This window comes from Colias eurytheme, chromosome 22 (genome assembly GCF_061535395.1).
Source record: "Colias eurytheme isolate Ceu_HAF_F1 chromosome 22, ilColEury1 Martin Lab GWU primary, whole genome shotgun sequence".
In the NCBI taxonomy this organism is placed as follows: domain Eukaryota; kingdom Metazoa; phylum Arthropoda; class Insecta; order Lepidoptera; family Pieridae; genus Colias; species Colias eurytheme.
In genome coordinates, this window is record NC_143001.1 from 3,064,905 (window position 1) to 3,079,823 (window position 14,919).

At 34.5% G+C, this 14,919-nt stretch overlaps 1 protein-coding gene across 1 annotated transcript; it reads left to right on the forward strand.

Moving 5' to 3' along the window:
* Positions 1–2,313: 2,313 nt before the first annotated feature.
* On the forward strand, positions 2,314–13,005 carry LOC149898601 (uncharacterized). Its single transcript, XM_090115219.1, has 5 exons — positions 2,314–2,533; positions 4,241–4,400; positions 11,491–11,664; positions 12,194–12,360; positions 12,724–13,005. Exons 1-5 carry the CDS (start codon positions 2,363–2,365, stop codon positions 12,868–12,870), a joined length of 819 nt encoding a protein of 272 aa, XP_089971345.1. The 5' UTR covers positions 2,314–2,362; the 3' UTR covers positions 12,871–13,005.
* The last annotated feature ends 1,914 nt before the right edge of the window (positions 13,006–14,919 follow it).

The following is a 14,919-nucleotide window of genomic DNA, read 5'->3' on the forward strand; positions in this document are numbered from 1 at the left end:
TGGAAATCAAATTGACCAGAAATATGTAGCTATTAGGAAAATGAATGTACAAAATCACAGTGCAAAATATTTCACAAGTGAGTAGGAAGATAATAAAAGCAGTTTACATATTAATAAAGTATTATTTATCAAACATAAACTACTAATCTGTCTGTGAAGGTTCCGTTAAAATTGGCAATTGTTAGGTAGACTTATCGCAAACTGATGGTTATATTTTTGAAAGAAGATAATACGCAATTACATTGAAAAAAAGTAATAGCGAGATAATAAAATATAATCCAATATCAATTTAATTGCGTTGCTTGAAAATAATAAACATTCTAGACACCAACATTCAAAATTAATTACTAATATAATACAAGTGGTAAAAGCATTCAACTTAAAAACTGTGTATTAAACTTTGTACTCAGAACAACCCTTTAGCGTTTCAACGAAATCAGTAATATTATAATTTAAGCAATTTATTTCAAAGGACGCCTGTAGTCCTTTGTGGTTTGAGACTCTTTTTAGCGTAGCCCCTGGGTTCTCTTCGAGACTATTTGAAACTTGTTTAGATTTTAATGCTCCGCGGGGATTTGGTTTTGATAATTCTGTCCTGTAATTCTTTGTTTAAAACGTTTTATTGGTTGGTTTTCAAATAATTGTGTAATTAGGAGTTATCAAGGAGTGATTATTTTTTATTTTATTGAAGAAGTGAAACCAGGGTCAATCAGTGGTCGAAATTCGACATATTTTATCCTAACGATGTGCCTATATAAATATACCTACTGGATACCGTAACCGCGTAGCGTGCCTGTAAAAAATAAATAACGTTGTAGATCATGTGCATTTTTTGATAAATATATATTTCGTCTAAAGTAGCTGTGAAAATGGGCGAAACTGTATTTTATAGGGTGTCGAGTTGAGAGTCATAATTTTTTTGTGGTTAGCTATTGTCATATAGAACCTAAATCTGAAGTTTCATTTTTAAGAAAATTTTAGCTTTTGAGTTACGAAATTTTGAAATTCGGAAAATTACTATAGAAAGTTACTCCATCTTTTACAGTTTTTTACACAGGTTTTTTACCAAGGTATGATTCCACCATGTTCCACCTTCCACCACGATTCCACTTAGGGCGCGTTCCCACTATGTCGTAACGACTAATTTATCGTTCGACGACTGTAGTCTCTACCTGTTCCCATTATAACGATTGTTTGTCGTCAACATTTTTTATCATTTAGCGACTGTCGTATCTAGGCTGTTCCCATTGGATCGCTCAGATCGCTCGCATCATCAGCAAGCTACAAATCTAGTCGCCTCTACGTTCGCTTGGGTTGGGAAAAGCAAACCGAGTACAGACGCGAGGGGCGCGCGGGTGTGAGAGGGAAGGGAAAACACGTGTTCGTCTACATAGAGTTGCCGTCCACAATTTTTTTATCGTTTTACGACTGTCGTGCTTGCCGTTCCCACTGTCACGACAAAGTGTCGTCACTGCAAAAACTGTCGTAGACGACAGTAAATTGTGTCGTTCTAAATGTGAACACCTCCATTTAAACATATAAGCCACGACACTTAAAACTACACGATTATCTGTCGTCACGACCCGGTGGGAACGCGCCCTTACGCTCTCAAACAGTTTCTATATAATTAAGTAATACCATAGACAGCCTATCGATAACTTATTTGTGCTTATTTATATAATATTGACAATTCAATTAACGCGATATGACAAACGCCATTCATATACAATTATTATGACAATATACACAAGTAATATTTGGCAGAGTTTATTAGTTGAGTCGACGTTCCTATGTTATTGGCAGGAGATAATCAAGTTGGAAAGGTCAAGGGAAGGTAAATTCAGGCCCCTTATGTAGCTGATCAAATCTTGGAGTAGGTACTTTTCAATGTTGTAGGTATGGTTTTTCTACATTGTAAATGCTATGGAGAAAATAATTAGCTTAGGTATTGAACTGATTCAAAGGTTAGTAGTAGGGTAGTTTATTGTTTGATTTTAAATATTGGTCTCTAAATATATAATTTTGGGAATTATATTTGTTTGATCATAATATTATTATGTTATAAATAAATAAATAAACAAATAAATTTCAAGAAGTGTCAATATCGAAAGAAATTATTAAATCAACAAATACAACAATGTCAAAGCATTTTATTAGTTATTGCAACAATTTCGCATTTAAATTCCTAAATAGTTCGATTAGATTTTATAAACATAATTTATTTTCGCAAACTACATTATTGGAGAATCATCTCTCGTGTTCATATAACAACAAATTTGCATAGTATAATCTATATCAAAGTTGTATCTAAAATAAGACGTAGTATATTTAGTTATCTGTGGTTTCAGTTACAGATTAAAAAATGGCCAGAAGTGCAGAAGCTGAGGTGGAAAAGATGAAGGCTTTGGAGGAACGTATAAAAGCTCCATCGATTTGGGGCAGAGTGCCTTGTGGTATACGCTTTGAAGACTTACAAGATAGAAGATATGAGGATGCTGTGAGGCTGCTGAAGAAACACTATTTGACTGAAGAGGTAGTGTGAATAATATTGTTTGTTTAATAACGGTATATATTACGGCGAAAAATCCGCTTTTTAGTTGTTTGTAATTGTAAGAAAAATATATGTAGTTGCAACTAGTTCTAGCCAGGCAAAACGCGTTGTTACAAAATAAAGTTTTAACCATGTTTTAACTGTAATATTAATAAAGTCAATTGGAGAATCTATTCAATAAATTATTATCTTTGGAAAAACATGATTTTTTTTTTAAATGTCCAAAGTTATTTTGTAACAAGTATTTAACACGACATATTAAGTAATCATAGATTGTTTTTAAATTTAAAGGTATTCAACTTCAAACCCATTAGCCTTAAAAAATCTCCAATTTCATTGTAAAATGTTTAATCAAAGGGTTAAGAGAAAAAATGGATTGACCATTGAAACGTTAATTTGGTTAATTGAGACGCTTTGAGTCAAAAACATCAGTAAAATAGATTTTCTAAAATTCCGGACAAAGTGGTTTGCCTGCTTGTAAAATTGTAGAAATAACGTGATTTTATTTGGAATAAATAACATAATACTGTAATAATTTAATCTATTTTTGATTAAAGAGGGCCTTGCCTTTTTGTTGTGGACTATAATTGTTTATTTTTGTGATAAAGGGACCATTGTGAGGTGTAAATTTTTTTTCTTTCTTACGGTATTGGACAGTTTGTAGTTATTTTAAATTTCTTGGTCATCAAATGTCCGTTGCATCATACAAATTTACAATTACAATAACATGCCAAAACACAAATTAAATACAACATCAACATTAACAAAACAATAAATCGGAAGAAGGTGATTTCCACTTGACTCCATAAAAAATTATGTTTTATATGTTACGTGTTGGCTTATCAAATATATTCGCACCTGCTCTTAAGTGGGTGCTTTAATGCTTATAGCGTGATGTGAGCACGAGCAGTCTTGAGTAGGCTGACGCAATTTAGACGTCTTGCTAATGTTCATTGAGAGACTTTTTAAGAAGATAAGCAAGATTGGAATGGGTGTTGAGGGGTAATGATGGGTATTGGAATAGCAATAAAATATTTTGTTGCGTTGTAATTAGTGTAGAAGGAAGGTTCTGTTGCATAATTGAAAATTGAAAATTTATCTGAGCTATTGTTACATTTAGAATTAAAGACAGGTTTTTAAATGTTATTTATTCATTATATTATTAACCAGAAATTCATATGAAATTAACCTATTATCAAAATCAAAATGTACAAAATTTTTTTTCGCAATAATTTTTCGTCATTTTTTGTTCTATATCAGAATTCTTCTAAATTCCTACCATTCATAGATGAAAACGTTATAGACGGATCGTAGAAATACTTAGGTATGACTGTATAATTCTTAACCACTAACAACGGTTAAACCATAGGGAACATTTACACATTATTCTACAAACTAAGTCGAAATCATAGCACTACTAAATTTTTCATAGAATTTATCATACCCTGCCTCATAAATATTTTAAACATTATTCCTCATACGTTCTCCATACAATTTTAAAACAACCTAACATCAGCCTTCTTGCAAAATTCTCCATACAATTTTAACATTACCCTACCTAATCGCAATATTCTCCATACAATTTTTACATTACCCTGCATTCTTGCAACATTCTCCATACAATTTTAACATTACCCTGCCTGCAACGTTCATCATACAATAACATAACCCACATTCAGCGCATTTCAGATCACCTACAGATCGGTGAAGATAGCTGATGATAAGGAAGGTACAGATGAGTTTATTCACCATGCTCGTGTTTGGATGAAAGACAAGATGTCCATAGCAGCGGTGAAGGAAGGCACGGACCAGCTGGTTGGTGTAATGATCATGAGGATACAGGAGAAACGTTAGTTTAATATATCTATAGTAATATAATAAAGCTGAAGAGTTTGTTTGAACGCGCTAATCTCAGGAACTACTGGTCCGATTTGAAAAATTCTTTCTTTTTTTTTTTTTTTTTTTTTTTTTTTTTTATTCAGGGCCACTTACAAAACATACACCAATAAAATAACAGATATAAAAGATACAAATATATATAGCTAAGTGTTGTTTTACTTATAAGTTGCCACGGCTTGTTAACGGACAAAAAAAAAGAAAAATATACAATTTATTAAAATGACTAAATGACTATTTTGATTATTAACAAAATAAATCTTAGTTAAAAAAAAATACATTTTTAATTTTAATACAACTGCAGACTACATTAAAAATAAAATTCATTAAAATATAAACATTTAAATCAGTAGGGAATATAAAATATAACTTAGCTTAATCCACATTTAAAAAATTAATATCACAGCGAAATAAATAGGCACATTTAATACAGTAAGCAGGTAGGTAATTATAATCTGACTAATATGTACATTAATCCATTAGTCTAAACAATAAAACGTAAATTTCAACTACACTTAAAAAACCAATTATTAACAGTGTAAATAATGTATATGACAATGTAAATAGGGTAAATCATAAAAAAAAATCAATAGTAAACACACAAAACTTAACCGAGACAATGATGTTAATCATGAAACAAATGAAGCAACAACATTATTTTTGAATTTTGGAAGACTGTCTGAGAATATGTCTATGTCTATTGCACGATCTTTTGACAACTTGTTATATTGTTTTAATAGCCTATTCATTGTGGCATTCTGACCCAGGTTGGTTTTAGACATTTTGGTCGAAAAAGGGGCGTATTTATCTACACGGGGCAACCTCGAAGGTGCGTTAATATTTATTCTCTCAATAAGAAACGGGCAGTCCAACAAACCATTAACTAATTTGTACAAAAAGCTCATGTCCAATAACTGTCTCCTGTCCGATAAACGATGGAGATTAAAGTGTTTTAATTGATTTTCATACGTCGTTAACAATTTTACTTTATTGCATTGATACGTTAGGTGCCACAGGAAACGTTTTTGGATTTTCTCTAGACGCTTAATATGTACCTCATAATGCGGTGACCAGACTTGAGAGCAATATTCAAGACCGGGTCGAACTAGAGCCGAAAAAAGTTTGATCTTAGTTTGTGGTTTCCTGAATTCTTTTGTGTTTCTGATTACAAAGCCTAGCATTTGAAAGGCTTTATTTGCAACAGTGTCGATATGGGTGTTAAATTTAATTTTATTATCAAAAACAACTCCGAGATCTTTAATAGTGGTTACCTCTTCCAATATCTTATTATTTATAGTGTATGTCTGTGTGTTACTGAGTGTACTTCGCGAAAAACGTATATACTTACACTTATCTATGTTCAGAGCTAAACCGTTTGTCAAACACCAGTCCACCAAGCGATTTAAGTCAGCTTGTAAATAAAGAGCATCGTCTTTATTATTTATTTGTTTTGCGAGTTTGAGGTCATCAGCGTATAGAAAACATTTACTGTATTTAAAAAGTGGTACGACATCGTTTATAAAAATATTAAACAGGATTGGTCCCAAAACCGATCCCTGGGGAACGCCTGATAGGTTTGGAAAAGGTTGAGACGAATATCCGGCAACAACCACCCTCGAAATCCGACCGTTTAAGTACGAGGAAAACCAATTCAGCAAGTTTCCTGTGATACCAAAAGAAGAAAGTTTGTGAATTAGAGCCTTGTGGTCCACGGTATCAAAAGCTTTGCTTATATCAGTATATATGGTGTCAACAGGGATATTAGCGTCTACTGAATCCGTCAAAAAGGTCGCAAACGACGTGAGGTTCGTTGTCGTGGATCGAGCTTTGTGGAAACCAAACTGTTGGTGTGAAATCAATTGTTTTATGTGCCACGTTATTTTTGGTCTTATCAAAATCTCGAACAATTTGCCAAAGACAGGTAGTATAGAAACTGGCCTATAGTCCGTCACAGATGTTGAGTTACCACATTTGGGAATGGGAACAACCCTAGACTCTTTCCATGCACTAGGAAAGATACCAGAAGCTATTGACTTATTGAATATCATTGAGAGGGGTAAGGAAAGGGCGACATGACATTCAATTGCAAATAAAGAAGGTAAACCATCGGACCCGGCTCCTTTATTACGGTCTAACTTTTTTAGGCCAATACGTACGTCACTTTCCGAAAAAGACAATTCAGCTAGAGTATTGACTAATGAAGAACATTGTAAATTGGAATCATGATAGTGTAATGAAGTGGTAGAAGGCGATTTATAGACAGATGCGAAAAAGGATGCAAAGAGATTGGAGATGTCAGAACCATTAGAGGCCTGCCTGTCACCTAGATACATTGAAGAAGGATAGGTACTTTTATTCTGGCGCTTGTTTTTCATATGTGTCCAAAATAATTTTGGATTTTTTGATAAGGAATCCTCAATGTGCTTTATATAGTTCTTATAACAAGATTCGATTAATGATGCACAACGCTTTTTCAGTAGCAAAAAAGAAAGCTCATCCAAAGGGTTTCTGTACTTAATAAATCTTTTTCGTATTTTATATTTTTCATTAAGCAATTTTATAAGTTCTCTGCTGTACCAACAGGGATATTTTTTATGTTTGGTCTTACTTAAAGGTACGTGTTTCACGATGACACTTCTTATTATTTTATAAAAAATATTTACCATATCGTTTACGTTCGTTAGATCTGCGAATTCATTAGTCCAAGATATAGAGTTGAGTTCGCATATAATTTTATCAAAATCTGCTTTGTGGAAGTTATATTTATCACCAGGAGTTTGGGAAGGAAGACTTGGACTACTGTAACAAGACAAAACAAACTCCAGGGGCGGATGGTATTGGTCAATATTGCTGCTAAGCACATACTTGCTTTCCTGCATATACTCAACGGTCTCTGTCGATAGAATTAGGTCCAGAATTTTACCTTGGTGATTCAATACTGTATTATATTGTTTTAAATTATTTAAAGCTGCAAAATCGATTAATGTCTGCCCGAGTGGACCAGGTAGAGAACAATGATGAGATGTGATGTTTTTATCATTAGGCCATAGTACCGAACTCAGATTAAAATCACCAATTATTAGTGTACTGTCGCGAGATTCTAAAATACGATTAGTGTTGTCAATAAAATGCTCAAGGATATGTTTTTGAACGGGGGGAGGTATATACACAGCACATATGCATAACTTATTGGAACAGTCTCGATTTCTATACAAATCAAGTTCAACCCATAGATCTTCGCAACCGCTCTCAAGCTGAGTTAATCTACGAGACTGGAAGCGCTTAGATATGGCAATCAGAACGCCACCACCTGATTTATTTTTGTGATATAAACTAGTTTCTCGGTCACGTCTATATGCCACATAGCGATCGTCAAATAATTCCGAGTCAAGTATTGTGTGGTTTAGCCAAGTTTCACATAGTACAATAACATCATAATCACAGCATAAAACGTTTCTATACAAATCTAATGTTTTAGTGCGCAAGCCTCTAACGTTTTGAAAGTATACATTTAGGGACGAGAATTTAAACAGAATAAACAGTCATAAACAAATGATTAATTTAAAAAAGAATAAACAACCAGTTACAATACATACAATTACTGATTACACAGACTATCTAGAGTTCCTGCGCTACGAACATGGATATATTCTGACGTATCGGTTTTACGCATATATATGCGGCCGCTGCGCACCCATACGTGTTTATAATTCAATTCCCTGGCTTTGAGGCGAGCTGCAGCATGAAGAGCCTTGTTCTCGGGGGATAAATTTTCGGTGACGTATACAGCCGACTTTTTATTTTCACCAAGACCCAAAAGACTGGAGTTCAATTTATTGTCAGGGTTTTGCTTGTTGTATTTTACGGTGGCTGCTAGAAATGCATCACGAAGACGGGGACTGCTCAGCCGAACCAGAATAGCACGGGGCCTCAAGCTTTTAGGGTCTTTCTTAGCGATTCTACTACAGTAAGATATGTCTGTATCGTTTATGGGGCATGCCACTACTTTGCTTAGTTGTTTTACTACTGTAATCAGGTTTTCGGACTTATGCTCGGGTACACATTGAACTTCTAAATTTGACGATCGCATGAGTTGGTCCAGCTGGATGCATCGCGCGGAGATGGTTGAGAGCTCGCTTTTTAATAATTCATTTTCTTTCTTTATACGTTCGATATCAATTTTGTATGACTTTATTTCGGCATTTAAATTTTCGAAGTGACTATTCATAAAAGAAATCGATTCGTGAAAATTTCGAATATCATCTTTCATTTCGCATAACTGGTTATTTATATCACTCTTAAAGTCCGCAATGCAATTAGTGACAGACATACGTAGCTCTTCTTTTATAATACTACGCAAGTCCGAGCGCGATATACAAGACGATCCGCAAGTATTCGCATCCTTATTCGCGCGTTGCTCAGCATTACCACGCTTAGCAACGTTGATGTTAGAACGCGAGCCAGGCGTAATCGACGGCCGGATTTGGCTGTCCGAACATTGCATTATTATAAAAATGTAGTAATGTAGAATTATTGATACTGGTACGATGACTCACTTGCAACGGCGCAACGATGATGCTTACGCAGAGTGAAGGTGCGAGTAGGTACGACGAATAATTTTTTGACACAGCGGTAGCCCCTCTCGTTTACTCGAGGTGAGGAGGAGCCTTCCTCCGCAAGCACAGCGCGTCGAGTCGCGAGCGCGGGAAATTTATTTGCAAATTGAATTCGCGATACTACACACCAATGCAGAACTTATTGCGAAATTAAGATAAGGGTTAAATTCGTATCCAAAATTTAACTAATTTTTAAAAAAGTTCCGAAACACGTCCGCTTTCGACAAAGGTTGAACAAGATCTCTGCTAGATAGTCCATTTATCGAGAAAGGCTTTATATCATTACGCTAAAACCAACAGGAGCAGAGCCACGTGGGTGAAACCGCGAAGCGCAGCTAGTTGTGCTAAATATTCATTGCAAATAAAACATAACACATAATAAGGAAAATCATACAATATGAATTTAAGGATATGAAATTGTAGAAAATTACAATTCTTCAAACAATAATTATAGTAGTAGAGTAATAATAGATTTAAGAGCAATTTGTAATGTTTTGGGGAAAGTTTTTACATTGAAAAGTGTGAAGCCATCCTTTGTTAATCAAAAACAGTGCAGACTTAGAAAAAAGGCTCAAATACTTATTAAAGATAGTTCAAATAGATTACGATGATATTTGATATAAAATCGATTGCATACATTTTAAGTAATGTGCGGATATGCCCGTGGTCTAGTTCAAACATCTGTAGACATCACTTGCACTATGAAGCTAAAGGCAAAAACCGAAATAAGATAACATTAACGATATTTTTTACTAAAAATATAATTATAATTTTATTACAATGATTCAATTCTATTTTCTCCCCTCCAAACTTTCACAACATAAGCTATGAAAAAAATACGTGGTGTTTTTTCAAAACGATTCAGCTCGAACAATAACAAACCGCGGGGATACGATCAAAAACACGGCACTCGGTTAGCTATTTGAAATCTATTTGCGTATCTATCGGTATCGTATCGATTTGAATAAAACTCGATTTTCCTGTATCGGTGGCCGTTACATTAGGGAGTGGATTCCTTGAATGCTTCGAGCCTAAATTTTTACAGCACCCGTAAAAAGAATTCCGATTCAGCTTAAGGAGTTTGTGTTGTGGTGTTCGGTGGGAGAGGTAGCGGGGTTGGATTAAAATTGTTGCATTTTGTACCATTTTTAAAACGTACACTTATGAAAAGAATGTCTAGGTTATAATAAACATACCTGTACGCATAATTTGTATTATTCTGTTTATTTACGTAAGTCGTAACGAATTAATATTGAAACCAATAGATTCTAGAAAGTTAAAACAGGGTAAAGTATAATATCATAATTTTGATTTTTATTGCAATGCACTCTATTTTTTTATGGTATAAGAAGGCAAACGAGCCGACGCCTTGCCTGGTGATAAGCTAAGTGCGCCGCCCATAGACTACTGTAACTGGGTTACGGGTGTTGCCTACTGGTAAACTCTCACTCTATTAATATTATTTTAAAAACCTTAAAAAAATATTCCTGTTTTTTACAGGGAATTTTAGTTTGTGCCTGTAGTTTTGTTTGCGTTCGAAGCAGCGGTTGTTACATAAATAAAAATATAAAATACGATGAGTGGACAATCCAATTATAAAAGAGGTGTGGATAATCCAATTAATAATAGGATAAGATGTAATAATTAAGTGTATTGAAACTGAAAAATATTCTCATATTTAACCGCCGTTTCTCGTATTAAGACCACACATTTCGTACGTAAATTGGATTCCAAGTAGTCCCGCTATGAGTCTATATTAGGGTAGATCTACACTGTCGCCGACCAGCCAAAACGTAAGGTGGGCTTGTATATTATATTAGCTTAGTTATTTGAAACCTAGCTTTGGAACCGCCTTTGTTTAGCATATTTTATCTGTGACGTAATAACTTTGATGTTTTCGCGTATAAATATTTTGTTTGGCCAAATATTTGTAAATGAAACGCGGGGAAGATGTTTGAGGGGCTTCAGGAATTCAGTATTAATAAAAAGATCAAATGCCGTGAGTTGGTCTCGTAGAAAAATAAAATTGTCGACCAATTTTAATGTGCTTCGTTTCGTTTAAAGTGGGCTATTTTTGAAGTGATTCAAGTTAAACAAAAACTTAAGGCCCTATAAAACTCGTAGTTCTCTGTAATTATGAAGTACAAACGAATTTCTTTAAGTTATTCTTAAGTTACTCCCCCGTCGGGAATCTATAAAAGTAAAACCACTATCTAAACATGAGTTCTTAATTGATTGACTTGTTGAACTTGATTTTAATAATATTTTAGTGTCGAAAATTATAATTTCATTCCCCTGTACGCATTGCACAAGCATTCACCCATACATTTAGCCGACGAACTTACCACTAATATTAGTGCAATACTTCCAAAAATCACTTAAAGCCAAGTTGAAAATTATAATGTCATTCCCCTGTATATATTACAGAGGCGTTCTCCCGAACATTCAGCCGTGTGAAGATCACATATAACCCTCTGTACTCGACTGTGGTAACTTTCAATAGGGAAGTGGAGAAACCAGTCAATGTATTTGACAAACTGGGAGTAAGGAGGTACTTCAAGATATACGTACTGGCACTTAAGGCGAGATATCGGCATAGGGGTAAGTATTGTGGATAACAATTGTCATAGAATGCTGGGCTTGTTTTGAAAAATGAGGATTGATTCGCGTTTTATTTATATAACAATATTGTTTTTTTTTATTTCAAATCGCTTTGGTATTTTGTAACTGTTAAATGTAAAACGATGTATGTATTTGTTATTCACAACACTTTATATTAAATAATCATATGCAGAGGTAATCAAAATTGTCACAAAGAAATAAGCAGCGCATTATTTCATACAAAATATAATGATCATATTAAGTAAATCAAATCAATAAGATAACAGGGAAATAATCTATACTAATATTATAAAGCTGAAGAGTTTGTTTGTTTGTTTGAACGCGCTCATCTCAGGAACAACTGGTCCGATTTGAAAAATACTTTCGGTGTTAGGTAGCTCATTTATTGAGGAAGGTTTGTTTGTAATTTGCAATTTTGAGCATCCATAAGTTGCTGTAGCTGTTTGAATTTTTGCTGCGAACATCTTAACATTAATTTATACAAATTATTATAACCACACCCTCACAGGTATAGCGAAAGAAATGCTAAAAGCAGCTATCAACCTGAGCACAAGCGCGAGCGTGCCAGCGATATCAGGCCTGTTCAGCACGGGCCGGGGCCAGCAGATCGCGGAGGAACTCGGCTTTGAGAAGTTCAACGAGATATACTATGTGCGGTATCTTATTGATGATCAGGTGATGTCTATATTGTACATAAAGGCTTTCCATTTCAGCTGCAAAAATCATATCATAAAATCGCTCCATTGTGACGTGATAGAAAGACAACGAAAACTTCGGCACCTTATAAAATACCGGCAAAACATAACAATGCCCTTATTATTGCGATAACTTATGGGCGACTAACACACTATCGCATTTTATAATATGATAGCCTAGATAATATTATAATCTACTCGCATATTCGAACGCACAGTTAAAAGGAATTCACATGGGAATAAATGTTCACGGGAGGACCGTGACCTAGCAGTGGTAACATAATGGGTTGATGATTTGCATGATTCAATTAATGTTTTTCTAATATTCCACAACAATTTTCAGATAGTATTCTGGGATACGGGGCTTGGTAACTATGGAATGGCACTCATGGGCTACCGCATACCATCCGTCGACGAACCTGAAGAGATTCGACCTCAAGCTTCTTCCAGATTCAATGTGCAAGTCGCTGATGATGAACAGGAGACTTGATTAAAAAATGTAACCTTTTTTGTAAAACCTTTTTTGTGTAACCTTGTTGGTGAAACCTTTTTAATGAAACCTTTTTGAATTTTAAATGAGTATGATTCTATTTTTTTTGGAAATGGAAGACCAAGTGTAGTTTCTGGACAATATCGGTGTTAGATAGCCCATTTATCGAAGAAGGCTATATTATATTATCATCACGCTAAGACTAACAGGAGAGGAGCAATGCGGGTAAAGCCGTGGGGCACAGCTAGTTACAGATATAGTAGATTTTGATAACTCCGTTAATTCATGGAATTATTTTAAAGCACCGATGAGTGCTAGAAATACCCGAGTCGAAAATTTAATATTCAGCCACTTCTCAAATGTTATTGAAATAAATTTAAAATACACATAACACGAAAATATATATAAAACCACATTCCACATATCAAGTACATGCATATTTGTCCAATTTCATAGTGTAATGAGTGCTTGCTGTAAAATGTAACTCGTGGATCCTACCGCGTCCCACCTGTAGCTTTTAATGGGTTAATATTGTTTTTGGGCTGTGAAATATGCGTTTAGATTTAACAGATATATCGATACTACTTATTGTGGATAAATATAGGTTTTGGCTTGCTTGGTGAACGAGTTAAAGGTATAATATTATGTTAAGGAAATATTTAGGATGCCTGCGGATCAATATCTAACGCGCTTGAGTATTTCCAAGCCAATTTTTTTCTTTTTTAAATTAAAAAAAATCAAAAAACCCTTCCCCACCGCTAAAAGTGAAAACATTATAGGACCTTTTTTTCTCGCTATGGTCTAATCTACCAATTCTAATAGGTTCCCGTGACGCTCGAGTAAATCCACATTTAGCATCCTGGGCTCCCCTACTATTGTAAATGTTTGGCTGGAAACTTCAACTCTGAATTTACTTAGAAATTGTTAACTCATTTTATCCTTTATTTTTTGAATTTAAAATTTTATTAGCTATTGTTTATTCGTGATGGTATCTAAGTATAAACATAACAAATATAAACTGAGATATTTTGAAAGTGTTACCAGCTTTTGAGAAAGGTGGTTGAATACGCTCTTTTCTTTAAGGTAAAACAGGTATAAAGGTGTTGCCACGATTAAGCAAAATCTTGTCAACCTCGCTGCGAAATGATCGCAGCGTATGGCTGGCATTTTGATGTTCATGTCCAATTGCTGGTTTACTGGCCACTGTAAAACTGCTGAACACTTGTCTATAAAATGCTGAAAATACATTCACAATGTTATTCAAAGGAATGATTTCAGATCAACATCAGCTATAATAAACAATAATATAATTGGACAAACTCATAACTAATTCAAACACAATACATATACAAAATTTCTAACATCAAACTTGTTCATATTTTATCGGCCGATCGTTTAGACTCAAACTTCATAATGAGCTTGAAAACTTCGTGAAAAATAACTTATTTAATCAAAGTTCTAACAAATATAGATAGTATCGTTTAATCGAGAGAGACAAAGCTGTTAAAATATTACATAGATAGGTATATTTTAATGGTGACAGAAAGTTTTTTATCTGATAAGTTGGAATTCGATGATTTTGGGCGCCTGAGGAAATGTTAATGTTAATTATCAAAGTTTATTTCTATCGGCTTTTATTGATGGAAATTGTTAGATTAAGGTGCTTTTCCACCAGAGATATGCTATGCAGCTCTGCTACGAAAATATAATAGCTGTGCTATGAAACTACGTGACCGTTTCCACCAATCGGTGCGCTGGCCGTGCGAGTAAGATGTGCTATGAAGATGAGCCGCCAGCAATGTAGCTGTGCAAGGAAGCTAGCTCGAGCTATAATATAGAAGGAGTTCTACGAATCCACAGCACGCATCCATACAACACATTCATAGCACGTATCCATAACATACATCCATAGCATCCTTCCATATAAAAACCGATAGAAATAGATAGCCGATACGTAGCATAGCACATCTCTGGTGGAAAGGCACCATTAATGTGACGTGAACTGGGAAACAGTAGACAAGATAATATCACTGGACGAAAGGGGTCACG

What these genes read in the sequence shown, in the direction of transcription:
- LOC149898601 (XM_090115219.1), top strand. Translation starts at nt 2,363, where the DNA reads ATGGCCAGAAGTGCAGAAGCTGAGGTGGAAAAGATGAAGGCTTTGGAG. An exon ending in AACACTATTTGACTGAAGAG is followed by an intron (nt 2,534 to 4,240) that starts GTAGTGTGAATA and finishes AGCGCATTTCAG; the next exon opens with ATCACCTACAGATCGGTGAA. An exon ending in GGCGAGATATCGGCATAGGG is followed by an intron (nt 11,665 to 12,193) that starts GTAAGTATTGTG and finishes ACACCCTCACAG; the next exon opens with GTATAGCGAAAGAAATGCTA.